The 20,447-nt window shown below is 39.3% G+C and overlaps 1 protein-coding gene across 2 annotated transcripts in view; it reads right to left on the bottom strand.

The window, feature by feature from the left end:
- The window catches only part of CDYL (chromodomain Y like), a 137,630-nt gene that overhangs the window by 67,988 nt on the left and 49,195 nt on the right, over window positions 1–20,447 (bottom strand). For both annotated transcript variants that reach the window (XM_084850426.1, XM_084850428.1), the window contains exon 2: window positions 16,735–17,389. In XM_084850426.1, coding sequence (XP_084706552.1) covers window positions 16,735–17,389 — 655 coding nt within the window. The remainder of the gene's footprint in view (window positions 1–16,734; window positions 17,390–20,447) is intronic.

The following is a 20,447-nucleotide window of genomic DNA, read 5'->3' on the forward strand; positions in this document are numbered from 1 at the left end:
CCCATTTTGTTTTGAGAGAGATTACGCAGATTCATTTTGTGTATTCAAGCACAACAAGAGTTTCAAACAGATCTGTTGCTAAGGAAGCTTTGCATATGATTGTTAGTTGTTATCAAATTGACTGGGCTGCAACTGTTTGCTGGTTAACTAGATGTTGAACTCCAGTGCAGCATCCCATGCGTCAAGCTTGAGTAGTTCTGGCTTCAAGCCTTAACTCTCAGTGGCTTTGGGTAAGTCACCACTCTTCAGCCCAGCTCCCTTCTATTTAGGTCAAATGTATAAACAAGTGGGACAATGATATATTTATATCCTGCCTTCATCTTTGGGACTGATGGGAAGTATGTTCCTTTTCATATCAAGAAGCAGCTACCTATAGCAAAATAATTTCTATAATCCAAAAAAACTAAAATTCTGCAACTCTGCTGTGAACAGAGAAGCAAGTATCAATAATTATACCACTGAGTCCTGCTGACTTAGCTTTTAAGTCACTCCACTATGTGGTTCCTACCTGGGAGAGATTATAGCGGTGCCTACTTTCCTGCTGCATCACAAGATCCAGAGCAAGAGATACTACAAAATCTCAGGGACAGAACAGAGGGATACAGGTTTCTTCTCATTTTGATCCTGCATCAGTAACTTGATGGAATGTTGTTTGTTTGTGACTATCTTCTTCTTGTTATTATTATCATTATCATCATTATCATCAAATGATTTTAAAAACCCTGCAGGTTTAAGACCAGAGTTAAGGCTATGTCATTTTGGCTCAAGCTCTATAAAGCCAGGAAACTGGAAGCTAAGACTGATGCCTTAATTGACATGCCCCGTGATCAGTGATGTTGTACAATGTCACAAACTGCGCTTGCTTAGACTGTCCACCATGTACCCACATGGATGTCCCACATTGTCCTGGTCCTGTATCGCCTTATGAGGCACCTGAGCTTTCCTGTTTGCTAGAGGAATCTTCCTGCGAGTTGACCCATGTCAGTTTGTTGCTTACATCAGTAGCTGTCAGGATGAGTTAAACAGTGAGAGGGGCCCTCTTCTAGCAGCAAGACCAGACACTTCATAAGGCAATGTAGGACCAGGTGGGGCATCATTACTGACCAAGGAAAAGTGTAGGTGCATGGAGGGTTAGTTGTAAGCTGATTTCCTGGCTTTGTGGAGTTTGTGCCAACATGATTTCCCTGGTTTTTGAAAAGGAAATGTATAAATACAATGTTGGCAATCCTACTCTCCCCCCAATCTCTTTGAATCTGCTTTCTCGCAAGTTTACCTAAATGATAAATGGGATTATAAATACTTAACTGATGGTAATCATGATTTCATTTCAAGAATCAGGACTCTAAAATCTCAGAGAGAACTTCTACAGATAGAGAAGTAGAATTGTCCTCTGCAATCACCCTCCACACGCAGAAAGGAAGAAAATAGCTAGGGAGGGGTGGAGCTAGCAAGGTCATTGTTGCTTCCCTTCCTCACATGTAGAGCTCACACACAATGAGAATTACTGAATAGGGCTGGATTTTCACAACCATCTTACTGAGCATACACAGTGTTAATGCACCTTCAGGGTAACGTTTGCATATACCCCTAGTGTGAGACACGATCCTTGCATGCCCTTTCCCCACCACACAGAAAGTAAGAACAAGGATCAGGACCCTTGTGCTGCATTTCTGCTTTCAGAAACATGGTGTGAGGCTCTGATCCTTCTACTCCCCTTATGTGTGTTCCCCTCATATTTTGAGGCTAAAATGGCATGTTACTTTAAAGATGTAGCTAGGGTAGTTTTCTTTTTTACTCAAAAGTAAGCTCATGGGACCTCATATAGATCAAGAGCCTAGAGTGGTGGGTAGGGGGCTTTAACTCTTTGCCCTACACATGCATTTTGCATTACAACTGGATACCTTTTTTGCAATATAAATTGGAGGCAAGGGGAGCCTGATACAGATTAGGACCACAGCAGGATGGGGGGGGGGGGCAATTGAACAGATGAATCCGTTACTTTCCAAGGAAATAACAAATTCATTTGGGGTAAGTTCACCCATTGCTAGAGATAAGTGCTTTCCCTTGCTAAGCACTGAGAAAAGGATCCTTTTACAGTGCTAATCCAGGGAAAGTGATGATCTCTGGCCAGCAGCTGGCCAATGACATGGTGCTCCTTTTATACCAAAGTTGTTCTGCACAGGTTTCTGGCTGCCCTACAACTTCTGCAGTATAAATTCATTCATTAAACTATAACAAAACGAAAAGGTGTTATTTTAGGCTGTAAGCTTGCTACTCATATATCTTATTTATTTAAACAATTTGTATCCCACTTTTTGTGCCAAAGACACTTCAAAGTGACTTAAAATATTAAAATGAGATGCATCAATTAAAACAGCAGCACAACAGCAGCTTTGCATGCAAGAGGTCCCACATTCAATCCCTGGTCTCTCCAGTTAAAAAGGATCAGACAGCAAGTGATGTGAAAGACCTGGAAAGTCACTACCAATCGCAGTAGACAATACTGGGACAGATGGACGAAGTTTGACCTCATATTAGGCAACTTCCTGTGGCAACATTCTTAAGCTGGTTCTGGCAATGCACATGCATGTTTGAACACCAATAGCTTTAAGTTTCACTACCATGATCAGTGGCAAATTCTTAAAGTGATGGGAGTACCAGACCACCTTACCTGTCTCCTGAGAAACCTGTACGAGGGTCAAGAAGCAACAGTAAGAACCAGACATGGAACAACCGAGTGGTTCAAAATTGGGAAAGGAGTACGACAAGGCTGCATATTGTCACCCTGCTTATTTAACTTATATGCAGAGTACATCATGAGAAATGCCGGGTTGGATGAATCAGAGGTCGGAATTAAGATTGCTGGGAGAATTATCAACAACCTCCGATATGCAGATGATACCACCCTAATGGCAGAAAGCGAAGAGGATCTCAAGAGCCTCTTGTTGAGGGTGAAAGAGGAGAGTGCAAAAGCTGGTTTGAAACTCAACATTAAAAAAACGAAGATCATGGCATCTGGCCCCATCACTTCCTGGCATATAGAAGGGGAAGAAATGGAAGCAGTGACAGATTTTACTTTCTTGGGCTCCAGGATCACCGCAGACGGTGACTGTAGCCATGAAATTAAAAGACGCTTGCTCCTGGGGAGGAAAGCTATGGCCAACCTAGACAGCATAGTAAGAAGCAGAGACATCACCTTGCCGACAAAGGTCCGTCTAATCAAAGCTATGGTTTTCCCAGTAGTAATGTATGGCTGTGAGAGCTGGACTATAAGGAAGGCTGAGCGCCGAAGAATTGATGCTTTCGAACTGTGGTGCTGGAGAAGACTCTTACGAGTCCCCTGGACTGCAAGGAGGTCAAATCAGTCCATCCTAAAGGAAATCAACCCTGAGTGCTCATTGGAAGGACAGATACTGAAGCTGAAGCTCCAATTTTTTGGCCACCTAATGCGAAGAGAAAACTCCCTGGAAAAGACCCTGATGCTGGGAAAGACTGAAGGCAAAAGGAGAAGGGGACGGCAGAGGATGAGATGGCTAGATAGCATCACGGATGCAATGAATATGAACTTGAGCACGCTCCGGGAGAGAGCGCAGGACAGGAAGGCCTGGCGTGCTATGGTCCATGGGGTCACGAAGAGTCGGACACGACTGAACGACTGAACAACAACAACCATGATCAGTGTATGGATTATATCCAATGTGAGTCCTCCTTAGAGTAGATCCATTAAAATGAATGGAACGAGTTAGGCTAACATTGGATAAAACCCTACAGCTGCACAAAGTCTGGGTAGAACTGCTGAAGCTTATTCCATTTGCTTATCAGTTACTGGCTGATTTAATTATGTATTTACTCATATCTTCGCACATGACTGTCATGTCACCTCACTCCAAAGGGCTTGTACATGCCCAGTTGAATTTGACTTTTATTTGAACAGAAACCTGTTCAAATAAAAGTGTGTGTGTGGTCAAAATACTGCTTTTTGGAACCGCTCTCAGGTTCAAAATTGATTTGCTATGTAGCATGAAGGGCTGCTGTTCTGAAACAACAACAAAAAACCCTTTTGGCACACACAACTAGTTGCACGCTTCTTTGTTATTTCCAGCCCCTTTCCAAAAAAGGATTCATGTAACACCCCACACTGATGTTTCAAGGGAGTGTCTACATAATCCAAGATGGTTTGCTTAAGTAGTAATGATGGTAGTGAACATGGATCCCAAGTAAGAGTAAATATTTGAAATTGAATCACCGTAAGCACGAGTTTGCACTTAATGTTGAATTTTAGTTTCCGTTACAGTGTTAAAATATCTCAGTGTTATAATATATTTCTGGGTTTCCTTCTCATGGCCTACTGAAGATTTAACCATCATAAATAGTGTTATTTCATCTGCAGATTCTGCCATATCCCTCCCTGTTCACTCCCTCTTCCAGGTCATTAAAGCATACATTAGATAGCTCTGCTATACACCTAACATTTCTCCACAGAGAATCATGTAGTATACAAATATATGATGTACAAGCTCTCCTGTTTTATTAAGAAACTCAACAAGTTTAAGTATTCCCTAAAGCTCTGATTCTGAACTCATAAAACTAATAATAATTCATTTTAAAAAGTGTCTTGGCCACATGGAGAAAGATAAAAGATTAACAATATCTTCACAAGGATCATTCTGTCTTTAAGACAGAAGTTTAAAACAACAACTTTATTTTAAAATCAAATTAGCTGACTGCTGAACATCTGGAGTTGACAAACCTTGTGTGGATATTCAGAAAGATGAACAAAATGGAAGTACAATAGAGCCAGAGAGACAGATGGAATGCAGATGGCTGATCGTGACACAAATTTGTACCACTGTAAGTCTATTGTCCTAGAGTTGATACACACATTACAATCCCCATGGGCAGGCCATCAAAACACATTTCTGCATGATGGTAGCTCCATAGGGTAGAATAACATGCAACAGCAGCTCAGAGTAATTTGATTGCTGTTTGATGGACTCAGGCCCCTGTCACTAGCAGCATCTCTATACCAGTCTAAAATCCTGCATTTAAAACAGAGCTTTCTGCTTCCATTTTAAATGCAGGATCACCTCCCCCTCATCTGAGTCTTCTGTATCTTTCATTGATCTCACTCCTCTTCTTGCTGCTTTTCCTCTTTTCATGGAGGGAACTCAAGTGGAACACAACGGGGTAATTTGATAGCTCATTATCTGAGATCTATTTAAAAACAGAACAAAGGGCATTTAGTGCAGGAGACACCCTGGAGGTTCACAGCGTCATCTAAAGAGCCTGCAAACTTCCATGAAGGAGCAATCTCAATAGCAGGGTAAAAGCTCCGTGTGAAGAAAGCCTAGAACTCATACTTCACCCTACCAGCTCACTGGGCTGCCTATGGTCCAGCATCACACCAAGACAGACAACACTGTAGCTGTATAAGTAAGTAAATAAATTCAGGCATGGTGAAAGAATATATAGAAAACATACTGCTTCATTGTAGTGCAGCTCAACAGCTGGGATACAAATAAGTGTTATCTAAACAATTTTCCGGTAAAAGAGCCAATACTGGAAAATTGTCTAGATAACAGTTATTTGTATCCCAACTGTAAAGCTGCACTGCAATGAGCTAAAGAGTGGTTCTCATCTTTCTCCTTAGGATACATTTTCTGCACTACCAATGTAATCCAGTTTTACACTAATTTAACTGACACTAGCTTTCTTCTGTTCTCCTGGAAAGTGTGGACAATTACATGTTTGATATCACTGATGCTAGCCTATTTTCACCAAATGACAAATTCTCCAGTTTAGTTAGGATAGGAAGCCATGACAATTAAACCGGTAAAACTGGACTACATTCACAGTGCAGATGCTCCAAATGAAACGGGATTGGAGGTATACAATGGAATGCAAAATTTCAGGTTTGCCAGTGGTGAATGAGTCAGATGACCATGGAGAGTAAACTGCTACAAGCAGGCAAAGAATGTTGAGCACAGAAGTGTTTCTGCAGAATACTAACATTTTCTACCACTGCACCTCTAGAAGAACTATGACAATATCTAGACTGTAAATCAGTGTGACAGGGAGATAACAGAAACAAACATTTTTCCCTCTAAAATCCCAAGCACAAAGAAACACAAGAACAAGCATTTCATATGATCAAAGCTATGCTTTTTCAGTTGAAATTGTGAGAGGAAACTATGAAGGGGCTTGTCCTAAGAGCCACTTGCCACTAATCCTTGCAGGTATTTCCTTACTCAGTCACAGGATCTGGTCCTCCCTGATAATCAGCCATAGACCCGAGAGATATTATGACTCACCTTCCTTTATATTTTAGGAGTACATTAAAACACACTTGTATTTTAGGATTAGATAGATCAAAGTAAGATGTTTATGCCCGAAGAATTTTGTGCGCCATTTCTACAGGAGAAGGGATCACTTCGTAAGGCCACTATTTTTGCCCTCACCCTAATACTTCTTTGTAATATATGCTATTCGATTTGTCAATCTAAGATGGACCTATTTTTCATGTGAGATGCCACTAAATATCAACAGAGATTCAAGCTAATAATAGTTGTACACTGACATGTTACATCATGCAAATGAAAAAAGCTTTGCAGATAAAATACACACATTTACCAGCGCATATGTACCTATGCCTCTTGGGCAATGGTTCTGATGTACTGCTTGGACAGCTAACAATTCCTTTTGTGTGAGGCAGGAATTGTTTTCTCATTACAGATAACGTGGGAAAACAGAATAGCTATCAATTATATAAACTTCCCACTAGTTCTCCAAATATTTAATAAGCAGAATTATATTGAATCATGACCATGAACCACTGGTATCACATTAAAACCTATCCCAGGTAACTAAAAGAGAATTGCAGAGGACTAGCTGAGGGACATTCCTGCTCATCCGGTTTTGCTTAACTCTAGAACTAGGTACAAAAAGTGAATAGCTACATTAAATACAACAAAAAACATAAGAATTATGCAGTACGAATTACAACTCCCAAGAGGAATGAGCTATTCCAGAAGTCAGTACATGAACCATGTTAACCTAACACCTATTAAAGATACTAATTTATCTGCTGGGACATCAATAAAAGTGCCAGGAAAGGCAGTGCATAAACACCTATGCTGTGTGCTACACGGCGTGCTAACCATCTCAACATTATGCCAGCTACCCATTCTGGTTTTAAAGGCTGACAGACTCAATCAAGATAGTTTCACAGTAATCTTTCCAGCCAGGGAAAGAGAAATGCTCCAAGGGCAATAGGGGTGGGTGGAGTTGTAGGTGCTGCAGTTCATTTGTTTCTTAGGGACAACTGTTACTCATCCCAGGCTAGGCTATAGTTAATACCTCTAATTTAAAACATTTTAACATAAACAAAGCAAAACGTGTGGATTGCCTAATCAGACAATTATACTAAACATTTGTGTAGTCTTTGGATTGTATCCAAAAATGTCCTTCCAGGGAACAGCCACCTCTAGCAGACTGAATTACCCTTTTCCCCTGCAGCACCCAATGCACTCTCCAAATCTACTCTGGAGGGGTGGGGGATCCTCTGGAGCAGATCTGGGGGAAGGTTGGGCTGGGGAATCCATTCCAGCATTGGTGTCCATTCTGCTGGAAGTTGTACACCACTGGATACAACCTGAATACATCTTTTCTAGATATAATTCTTCTATCTGTGTGACAAAATCTATACACAAGCTAATAAGATCAATGTTAGTACTATTTTGTTTTATGCTTTTGTTAAATGATTCGATGTCTTAGTTATCCTAATACTCCTACTTAGATCAAAATAATTTTCATAGAGAACAGCAATGAATACTGATTTCCATGTCACTATTAATGGTCAAATCCTGTCCCATGCCTTTATTAAAAACAGAAAATCATAACATTTTCTAACACAAGGGTATTTGGTATTCATAAAATATATGAGTAACCTAGCATATGCTTGTTCCATTTCAAACCAAATCTTCATTGATTTCCTTTAATAATCATTGCCTAATTAAACCTGCTTGCTAACATTAGGCACAGATATTCCCCCATTTTCCACAGCATAAGTTCATAATTCTTGAGTTTTTCTCTTGTCGCATTTAGATAAAAGGTAAAGGTGTCCCCAACCAGTCATGTCCGACTCTAGGGTGCGGTGCTCATCCCCGTTTCTAAGCCGAAGAGCCAGCGCTGTCCGAAGACGCTTCCGTGGTCATGTGACCGGCATGACTGAACACCGAGGTGCACGGAACGCTGTTACCTTTCCCACCGAGGCGATACCTATTTATCTACTTGCAATTTCTTGTTTTCGAACTGCTAGGTTGGCAGAAGCTGGGACTGAAGACAGGAGCTCACTCCGTCACGCAGCACTCGGGTCTCGAACTGCTGACCTGCCGACCTTCCAGTCTGCAGTTCAGCGTCTTAACCACTAAGCCACCGCGGCCCTTAAGGTAAAGGTGTCCCCAACCAGTCATGTCCGACTCTAGGGTGCGGTGCTCATCCCCGTTTCTAAGCCGAAGAGCCAGCGCTGTCCGAAGACGCTTCCATGGTCATGTGGCCGGCATGACTGAACACCGAAGTGCACGGAACGCTGTTACCTTTCCCGCCGAGGCGGTACCTATTTATCTACTTGCACTTTCTTGCTTTCTAACTGCTAGGTTGGCAGAAGCTGGGACTGAAGACGGGAGCTCACTCCGTCATGCAGCACTCGGGTCTCGAACTGCTGACCTGCCGACCTTCCAGTCTGCAGTTCAGCGTCTTAACCACTAAGCCACTGCGGCCTAGTCCTCCGATATTATTCCAATACTTTCAATACTTAAAGTGTTTGAAATAAGAACGTAATCCTAGATATATAATCGGGACAATATCCATCTATCCATGAAAACATTTGACATTGTCTACTTCTCCAAACCATTCTCTAATTAAATAAAAAGAGAATTATCATGAATTTTTATAAAGCTGGGTCTGGTTCAAGTTAATTCAAAATTTCTTATAGGTCTAGTCTTTAACTTCTGTCCCATAAGATTTTTTATCATACTGACTTGGTTCACATGATCACCATAGCTTAAACAAGCTGGGTGCCATTTGCCTAATCACCCACCTGGACGTGGCATCTGAACCCGGGCAGCATGGCTTGATGGAGGGGGAAATAATCCTCAATCCATAGGCTTGTTTAACTCATGGTAATCGTGTGAACTAGCAGTGCTTAATATGGTAATTCCCACTGGTTTTGCTTTTGATAAAACTTAACTTATAGCCCGAAATTCTAGGTAATTTTCTTTCCTTTATAATGCCTTTTAAGTATTTGAGAAGATCTGAGAAGGTAAGACCAATTTCTAACCTCTCCTTCATCGCCAAGGTAGTACAGTTGGCTGTATCCAGGAGGCTCCAAATGCTCCTGGATCCAGTTCAGTCTGACTTCTATCCAGACTTCAGGCCTGAGACTGAGTCCTGCAAGACCTGGTCGCAGCTTCTTTGGCTCATTCCGTCTTGCCTGGGAGGGTGGGGCCTTGACTGACTCCAGCTACAAAAGCTGCTGCTGTTCCTGCTGAAGGTGCCTAGAGACCATCTGGCTATGAGTTGTGCAAGACCTGGTCCCAGCTTCTCTGGCTATTTCACCTGGTCTAGGAGGGCAGGGACCTGACTGACTGACTCCCGCTACAAAGGTTGCTGTTCCTGTGGTTATTTTTTGCTGTTTGGTTTTGTTTATTTTTCCTTTGTTTGACCTAGGTATAATTATTATTGGATTGTTTAATCCTAGGATATATTTATTAGTGAGATGTTCTTATGTGTATGATTATTTAAACATTAGTATGATTAGTAACTGTTATTTCGAAATGCTATATTCTATTGTGTACATTTTCTTGATATTGTTGTAAGCCACTTTGAGCATGTTTTCATCATGGGAAAACAGCTTACAAATAAACTGATGATGATGACGACACTACTTCTGTCATCCCTGTCAAGTAAGCCACTTTGGGGGATTTAGTCAAGAAGTGGCATGTATAAATGGAAATAATAAATAATTACAAAATAAAATACTGTCAGTGTATAGATATATACTTTCTAAGCAACTAGAATACTCTCTAATCCAGTACTGCCTCAGCTTAGTAGCAAAGGATTCAATGAAAACAAAAAAGGAAGAAAATAGACAAAACAAATCTCACAGCATGAGTCTCAAATTAATTTAATTCAATGGATAAAATTATTCCCTATAATGAAACCCTAAAGTACCCAATAGATCCTCTTTCTCCATCCAATCAATAGGTTTCTCTATGCCCTGAAAAGGATAGAACTGTATAAGGCTGTCTCTTACTGGTTATATCTGTAATATTAATAACTTTTATGTACATTTGATACTTTCTGTCCCTGAATAAATCCAGTTTGGTCAGAATTAATGTACTGAAAGAAAGCTATTTAATCTAGAAGCCAAACTTGATGCCAAAATTTCATAGCCAATATTCCAAAGTTATATTAGTCTGTGAGGCTGTACATGATGGGTGTTTCCCTTCTTTGGGTAGAACAATGATAAATGCCTCTATCTTAAATGTCAGCAATTCTGTTATCTTCAACAGCTATTATAAACTATTTCCAAAGGGCTATCAAACACAAGGGGAAAAAGCTTTACAGGACTTCCCCACAAGCCTACCTAGACCCTGTGCTTTATTCATTTTTAACTTACTAAGAGCTACGTGTAATTTCTGGGGTTTTATACAACTATTCAGGATGGTCTTATGTTTAACAAAATACCCCCTACTCCCTTTTTTCAGGTAAGCAGTTATATGTTGCCTTTTCACATTTCCTAAGGAGGAGACTCCTGCAGAATTTTTTTGAATGATGTCATATAAGTATTGTTCCCAATTTTTATTGAACTGTTGTATTCTTAATCAGTCTAAATATATTAGCCAAAACCTAGCAGTCCAATTGTTTTTAAAGAGATTTACAATAATTAAGCTTTCCTGTCTTCATGAATAGCACCTAAAAGATCAACTCTTCTTTTGATTTCTTCTATTCTGGTTAATACCTCATTAGGGCTTATAACCTTATGCTTTCTCTTTAAATATTACTGCTTTACTTCTTCCCTTTATCCAATTTTGTTTATTGAAATAGGAAGAAATACACACACACACACACACTTTATGTTGCAGAATAAAAGAGATCCTGCATTCAAATGAACACAGCCTTTCCCTGGCTCATTCATTCATTCATTCATTCTCCCATGGTGTAGGGAGGCCCACTCTCAGTCCCTCCCTGGGTACAAGCTAGGGCAGAGTATTGCCCAAAGAAGTCTGAGGACAACTATCTACCATGATGGACTTTAACTGAAAAAAGAAAATCCATGACATATGGCCAGGAGCTCAACCATCTGGTTCCTCCTGTTATACACACATCCTTATTTTCCTCTTTCTTTTAGAAAGCAGGTGTCTATAGCTAGAAAAAATCTCTCTTATCAACTTCTGCTGGTGAGCAATTTTGAAATGTTTACCTTAAGGATTTAGCAGTATCCTCATACTCTGAGTAACTGATATACACTGTACCTCCTCAATTTTCAGATGAAAACCACAGCACTAGAGACTAATTCAGAGTAACAGATTGTGTTAAATCGGGAAATTATGAAACCATAAGCTTCCTTACCAAGCTAAATCTAAAATGTACCTTAGCGTATGGAACTACATGGGAGTTAATAAGAATGAGAGAGAAGCTGACAGTTATTCCAACAAGTCCAGAAGCACATAAATAATGTATATTAACTTTTAATTCCGTTACCCCTGTATATAGACTATGTCTCAGCTGTATTCTTTAATGTCTTTCTTGGGAGATGGTAGCTTTCGCTGGCAGAAAGTCAGAAGGAAAACTAGCTTCCTACAGTTGCTGTGCTATCATATCAGTATCTCTAAAATGTACATATGTGTACAGGCATGTTAGAAATATGCATACACACAGCCAGTTAGTTTCATGGTCAAAGAAAATGAGTTGGCTTGATATCATGTGCTACTTTACCATACAGGCTTAGTAGAATGCCATTTACCCAAAACAAGTGTCTCTCCTTATTTCTATTTTCTAGTCAATCTGATTAAATGCTATCACTATTTCATTTTAGCCACCTGTCTGTTATGGACTACTTTTTTCCCTGTACTTATCGTGTAATAACATTAATGAGCCCCAGCTGATGAGCCTTTTATGGGTAGCAACACTAGCAATCCTTCAGAAACCTCTAACCATGACTGGGAAGTAAAAGTTGAACTTACTAAAAGAACTTACTAGAAAGCTGTAGAACAGGGCTGTGAAGTATAGCTAAACCAGAAAATAAGGCATAATAAAGAGAAGAAATCCCTTTCCATGTACAGAAAACAACAACAGTTTGGAGATGAGGAGAGTAGGTATGTGTTTCTTTTAGATTTGAGTATGACCTGGTTCACAGTATGACCTGGTTCACACGTAACAACAACCCAGAGTATGGGTTCTTGTTGAATCGTAGGTTGTTGCTGAATTGTGGTTGTCACTATGTGCAACCCTGCACTATGGTTTAACTATGGGTTGTTAACCATGAACAACCTAGAGTTCACAACCAAACAACAAACCATAGCTTCTCTTCCTGTGTTGTTTGTGGTTAACAACCCATAGTTAAACAATAGTGCAGGATTCGCACATAACGATAACCCACAATTCAACAACCCATACTCAGGTTTGTTGTTACATGCGAACCAGGCCAGTGTGTGTAACCTGAGTAGTAGGATGTCACCTGATAACTGCATCAGGCTGAAAGCAGCTAAACAGTTTTATATCCACTTATACTGAAAAACAGTATTGATGGTGAAAACCCTGTGAACCAAACACTGTAATTACTGTCCTTCAAAAAAGAATGGTTTTCAATAAGGTAATTACAAGTCGAAGCTATAAAACTGCTAAACCTCCTAACAGGCTGACTTTCTACTCCTTCAGGCAACATCAGATACCAGAACTATGATGTCAGGAAGCATGTGTACAAAGCTCTTTGCTATTTTTGCCTGCAAGAGAGGTCTCTAGTCCATAAAGAGCTCCAACACAAGACTGTTCGGAGTTATCACAAAAAGCAACACATTTCCAGTTTTTCTTCTTCTCTAAACATTCTGGTGAGGGGAAACCTCATTAAACTAGAAAGATCTGGTTGGCTGAGGCTTAGGTAAAAAAAGACTGTAAAGAACTGTATCAAAATATTTCACAAATATTTAAATATTCTCTCTGACACAGCAAAGGATTACAAAACATCACTGAGACAAAAAACAAAAACAAAACAAAAAATACGGCAGAAAAGTAATTAGCCTTAGATCATATGAAATACCAGATGGCAGGTGCTGTGATTTTTAAAAATAATTTTATCTTTTGAAAATGCTAGTGGTGCATGGAGAGCATGTTGTCTCGGAATGTATATCATGAAAATCTTGCAGATGTGACTGATGCCTCTGAAAATGTAAAAGTTGTAAGTCCTTATTCATTTGTAAAATAAGTCCACGAAGTATGTCTATAGGATTAAAAACACAGGACTACAAATAACTGAATTCAGTTTCAAGTTTTTGAGAGCTAGTATAACACAGCAGCTAAGAATGTGACCTGAGACCAAGGAAATGTCTAGTTCAAATCTTGCCTCAGGCATGAACTCATTAGGTAGCCTTAGGCAAACCACCAAGATTCAATTCAGACATCAACCCAAACCGTGGTTAAGGAAACCTGCCTATGGTTTGGCATGATGTCTCAGTTGACTTGCTACAGTTAATGAATACTGATCTGCCTCCAAAGGCCATTGCAACTGGAAACTGGACTGCTGAGCAGATGGGAAATTAAAGCAAACAAGCAACTTTGAACTATGATTTGCCTATAGTTTTCGAAACTCAAATTGAATTTTAGATTGTAAACCTCAGGGCAGAGACTGTCTTATTATTAAACTTTGTAAGGTGCTCCGGGAGCCTTTTTTGGCTGAAGAATAGGGTATAAATGCCATAAATAAATAAAGTCTGTCTCAGCCTCAATCCTCTATTTGTAATATGGGAATAATAACTGCCAACCTTACATAATATATGTGAAGTACTTTGAACACTCAGAAGCACTATGCAAATACCAAGTATTAAGTGCATATGAATTACTAAATCAGAGAATATGGAACAATTAAAAAGCACTGTTAATGAAGAGAAGGACAATGGCGTTTGTACAGAATGACACAGCACACAGCATTTGAAGTTTGATTTTTCATAGCCTACCTAAAAAATAAATATACAGAGTTCAGCTGACTTTCATGTACTGAAAAGTACATTTTCATTAGGACTGGGCACCTCTCTTAAACCAGAATATAATCAACCAATGAGTGTATCTATTTGTAAATAGAGCAAACTGTTGTACAGTTCCAGTCTAAGAGCTTCATTGGTCTGCAAAGGAGTGATGTCAGTATACTTAATCCGCCTTGTTGACCAGAGTAGTGAATAGTCAATTAGTGATCATGAGAGCTGGTGTGGCATAGTGATTAAGAGGCTGAGCTGCAAATCAGAAAGTCCCAGGTTTCCTCTACCATGAGCTCATGGCCTTAGACAAGTCGCTCAAAGCCTCAGTCTTCCCATCTGCAATATAGGGGATAATAATACTGACTTACTTAGAGTTGTTGTAAAGATTACAACTAAATAACGCATATAAAGTGTTTTGAAAACTTTAAAGTGCCATACAAATGCTTATTTTTATTATATTATTATTACTTAGCCAATTACTTAGCTGCCTGACATTTATTAAAATAAAATGGATGAGACCTCAACAATTGCCCTTAGATCTGCAATTTAAATTACCATCTCTGGGAAATGTTAATGATTCCAGGATGGTTAATTATTCTGGAGTTACTTCCTAAACTTTGCATACCCTTTAAAAAGTTGAAGAATTTAACTGGAAAACGTCATAGCTCAGTTATCATAATTTTCAACAGAAACACATTATTGTATTAAATAGCAAATAACTTCAAACAAATCATTTGATATCTTCTAGGATAAGTAAACTACATTCTTATCTGTAGAATCAAATCTCAGCTCTACAAATGTATTGTTCTGTCTGAATATTCCACATGGAATTCTAGCAGGATGTCCTTGTCTACTCTAACTTTTCCCACATACTCACTAGAAATACAGCTTAAGACAGAAAACAACCTTTTCTTTCAAAAATGAACTATGTAAGGTACCTAAAATAATAAAATGTTTCTTTTACTACTACTGCATCATACATCAAAGCCTTATTGCAATTACAGGAACTCAGTGGCAAATGTGCAGGTCAATCCTATGCATTTACTCAGAAGTAAGTCTCATTGAGCTCAATGGGGCTTACTCACAAGTAAGTGTAGGAGCTGTAAATTTGCAACTTGGCTGCAATCATATGCCCTTGATGGAACACAGTGGAACTTGCATCTGAGTAAACATGCCTAAAATAACACTGTTCCTCACTCAAGATGAAGTTGCTGCATTGGGATTGGATCCACATCAATATTTGCCATTGGAATGGGTACAGGTAGCAGAACAGGAATTCCCCATGCTCTCCTTTTCCCTGCAGTCCCCTAAGTGCCCTCCAAATGTGCTCCGGAGGGTTGTGGAACAGGGGAGAAGGAGAGGAAGGGGAAGCCCTGTTCTGCCAATGGTATCTATTCTGCTGGCAGAACAATGATGATGGATCCAACTCTAAGTCGATTAAAGGTTACAGTCTTAATTCTCTCCTGTATAAATAACAGAAAGTACTAGCTAAATGCTATTCACAAAATGGAACACCTCATGAAAGAAAGGGCAAGATTTTCTAGAAATTGCTTTATTAATTAAAAAAAGGCTTATAGCAGTGTCCTATGAATCTTACTCAGATGTCAATCCCACTGAGTGTATTTAAGTGTGTTTAGAACTGCAACCCTAGCCTCATTCACCAGGGAGCCGGTGCTGAAATAAACTGGTAGAGGAGCAATGCAAGACTGTACTGTCCTCATCTATCACACACAGTTAACCTCATATTCAAGCTGAATCCTCCGTGCACAGGTCCATTTGCTCAATGTCTATCCCATAATATTCCAAGTACATTACACAAATACAAAAACAAACAGATCCTTGCTCAATGCAAACTAAAATATGCAGTGGGGAGAGGCGTGGGAAAAGCTGCTAATCAATTACCTCAAAAATTTAATGCCATATAACGTCTATCTATCATCAGCTCAGCACAGCATTAAGACGAAAGCCACAGAAGGCAAGGACAACTGAGGAGCTATTAACACATTTTAATTTCTGATGGGATTATTTCAAGGAGTAATTCATAGAAATATATGCATAAATCTACAAATGAAAAGTGACAATATGACTAACTTCCTAGCAAAATCTTGTGAAGTCTATCACTGATTCCTAACATTCATGAAATATGGCTTAATTTGGCCTAATTTCAAGAAATATAAGCAACTTAAAGCAATAACGTAAGATTCATGAATAGTAATCTTAAAAGTCAAGACACAAATGTAACTTATTTTGAAAGTGTCAGTTGCAACAGAGCTCAGAAAAGAAAGCTATAAATTGGTAAACAACGTGTTTCTTGTAGACTTTGCCAATTAAAAAAGCAGTCTGAGAAATTGTGTTTAGCATAGCAGATAGTTCAAAGACAACAATATCCTACTGGAAAGAATCAGCTGAACAAATTATTGCTGAAATCTGAAAAGTTACCCAAGTGGTTAACTACACAAAATGGCCAAAACACATGCACACTTACTCTTTCCATTTATTGTTAATGTTGATGCAATGGTAGCTGTTACTGGCACAGGTAATTGTGGCACTAATGAGTGTATTCTTGGTCTGCTCCCCATCCTAGCACGTTCTTCTCCAGGTCCTAATAAAGCTCCAACTGGTTTTTCTGCTGCCACTTCTGGTGCTACAGAATCTTCCTGATCCTGTTCAATGTGGTCCATCTTGTCAGGACTTTCATTCTGAAAGCCATCCACAGCTGTCCGACTCTTAATAGGACTTTTGGGCACAAGAATTTTGATACCCGACTTTGAAAGGTCCATGTTTTTTCTACCAGAAAGGGGAGTGTTGTTTTTCCGAAACTTCTGGGCAGCAAACAACTGATTTTTTGATTCATGGTCTTTTCCAATAACTAAAGACTTGGAGGACTTTGAAAAAGAACTATTAGTAGATCTAGAAATTTGCTTTCTTGCATTATTTGGAGATGTCCTATTTGTCCTTGTCAATGTGCTTTCTTTTTGCTTTTCATTGTGATGTCTATTGAATTCATGTATATATTCCTCACAATTCACAAGGTGCTGTTCAGGTTCCCACGTGTCATCCTCACTTTCATAGCCTTTCCATCGAACTAAGTATTCTGTTTTCCCCTTCTTGTTTTTCCTTTTATCAACAATTCTCTCTACCTGTTGAAACAAAAAATACACATGGCAATGAAAATGTGCTTGTGAAAAATTAAAAATGTACATGTAAAATGTGCAATAAAGCACTTTGCGATAATATACCCAGTAACCAACCATTATTTTGCCTATTCAGTAGTATCATGCCCTTTAAATGCTGGCAGTCAATGAAATTAACAATTATCTCCTCATGTTAGTTCAGTGAGATCAAGAAGCTGAAACTTTAAAATCTCCCATTACTTGGTATGAATGCATGTACTAAAAGCGAGCATCATATTGCCATGGTGATGATTAAAAGAAAAATCCTGCTATGGTCAAATATGTTTGATCTGCTATTATGTGCATTACTATGCTCCTTGACCTTCAGACACACACTGAAAATTATTATTCCCATTGAATATTGTTCTGTCACCATAAGTAACCATGCATAACAATTAATGAAGTAGCTATTGGTTTGGGGGGGAAATTACATCAATGGGAGGTCCATGGACAAGTCATGTGTTCATCAGTTAATCTATAAAATTGGGAGAAAGTGAGTCTTTCATGGGCGATTCAAGGATGTATACAGGTTCTTAGCCCCATTCCTTTAAGAAGTGAAAAATAAAATTTCTTAAAGCTATAGGGTTGAATCCAATGGTGGCTTTGTGCCAGCAGAAAACAATTCCAGTTGCGGAAGATCGAGCATTTGATTTTTACCCTCTATCCACCACAGCTGTCCTGCATCCCCTGAAAGACTGCTCCTGAGGATTGTCACAGGGGACTGCTGTAGATGGAGGACTGGTGAAAACTGTGTCCCCATCTTGCAGAAACAGAAGCAGTTTCTGCAAGATGCACAAACACTAGCACAAACCCACTGTTGGATACAACCCATAGTATTTTAACCTTATATAGACCAGGTTTGGATAACCATGACGAGCCATGGTGCCTGTGGGCCCAAGGTTGCATATGCAACCCCTGTTCAGGGGTTGTCGTGTCATGCAGGTTACGTGAGGGTTAAATACCTAGGGTTAAACAACCCTCTCATGACCCTAAAAACATGCAAACAGCCCCATTGTGTCACCATATTACAAATTAAATGTATATTTCCCAATTTTAATTGTAAAAACCTACAAGATATTGAGATATGTATAAAACAGCCCATTCATATTGAAGTCTGAATTAAAAGTAACATTTTGTGCTGTTTCCTAATTTATATTTATAGTATTTTTGGATCCACTCAATTTATAATCTTTTGGATCCATTCAATGAGGGCTCGAGATGTACAATAAAAATACACAAGATTAACATATATAAAAATACAGAAACTTGAAACATATTTTAAGATCAGGGATTAATGATAAAAACAAAGAGCAGCATTAACTGTTTCAAGCTCAGCAGTATAATATTATGTTTACCAGCCAACTAAAGGACATTAATTTCTCATTTAAAATCTCAGTATGTTACACACACACACACACACACACACTACATTATATTTAAAGAATGTTTGGCAAGGCTACACATCTCTACAACTGAGCTTATGTAATAATTCTAATTTCATATTAGTAATATGAAATTGAACCAGCATGTGATCAGGAAGAGAAGGCAATATACAAAAATTGACATCTGACATTCCTTCAAATCAACTGGGAGTTCTGCCTCCAACTTCTAAAGCAAATCGATTTCACCTGTTCACTTGAATGATTACATAAAAAGTAATACATTTACTTTTTTCTGAATGTATGCATTTAAAACGTTTTTTCACAGTGTGAAATTACAGTAGATATTCCAACATCTAGTGATGTTTTAATGCTCTCTCCTTCCTATTCATTAAACAAGACCATTTCCACCACAAGTCTCATTGAAATGAAGCTCTTACAGGAGATACTCCTGATGGATTGTCATGAGAAACAAGCATGATTACCTCACCCATAACATAGCCGACATACGCACTTCCTAAAGAAAACTTTCCAGAATCTTCAACAAAACAGAGGTTTAGAACATAAGAAGAGCCATACTAGATCAAACCAAGGGTCCATCTAGTTCAGCATTGTGTTCACACAGTGGCCAACCAGCTATTGACCGGGAACCCACATGCAGGACATGAGTGCAAGAGCACCCTCCCACCCATGTTCCCCAGCAACTGGCTCAATGCCTCTGGTCCTGGAGGTAGCTCATAGCCATCAAGACTAGTAGCCATTGATACCTTTTCCTCCAGGACTTTGTCTAACCCCCTTTTAAAGCCATCCAAATTGGTGGCTGTCACTACATCTTGTGGTAGCAAGTTCCATAGTTTAACAATGCACTGTGTGAAGAAGTACTTCCTTTTACCTGTCCTGAATCTCCTACCAATGAGTTTCATGGGATAACCCCATGAGAGAGGGAGGAAAATGTCTCCCTATCCACATTCTCCACAACAGGCATAATTTTGTAGACCTCTATCACGTCTCAATCAAGGTAAGTTGGAGGTGGTCAAACATGAGACGGCAAGATTGAACATCGACATCTTGGGAATCAGCAAACTAAAATGGGCAAGCATGGGCGAATTTAATTCAGGTAACCATCATATCTACTACTGTGAGCAAGAATCCCTTAGAAGAAATGGAGTAGCACTCGTAGTCAATAAAAGGGTGGGAAAAGCAGTAATGGGGTACAATCTCAAAAACGACAGAATGATCTCAGTACGAATCCAAGGCAAACCATTCAACATCACAGTAATTCAAGACTATGCCCAACCACTGATGCCGAAGAAGCTGAGGTTGATCGGTTCTATGAAGACCTACAACATGTATGTTTTGAATGAAATGGAGTTAAATAAATGTTTTTCATTTTGAAAAATGAATGTTTTGTGCAAAGACGGGCATGATAAAGGACAAAGAAAGCAGGGACCTAACAGAAGCAGAAGAGATTAAGAAGAGGTGGAAAGAATACACAGAAGAACTATACAGGAAAGATCTGAATGTCCCTGATAGCCATGATAGTGCGGTCACTGAACTTGAACCGGACATCCTAGAGAGTGAAGTCAAGTGGGCCTTAGGAAGCATTACTAACAACAAAGCTCGCGGAGATGACAGTATTCCAGCTG

The sequence above is a fragment of the Heloderma suspectum genome, chromosome 4, assembly GCF_057233095.1.
Source record: "Heloderma suspectum isolate Gila_16-S chromosome 4, 16-S_ref, whole genome shotgun sequence".
NCBI classification, from domain to species: Eukaryota; Metazoa; Chordata; class Lepidosauria; order Squamata; family Helodermatidae; genus Heloderma; species Heloderma suspectum.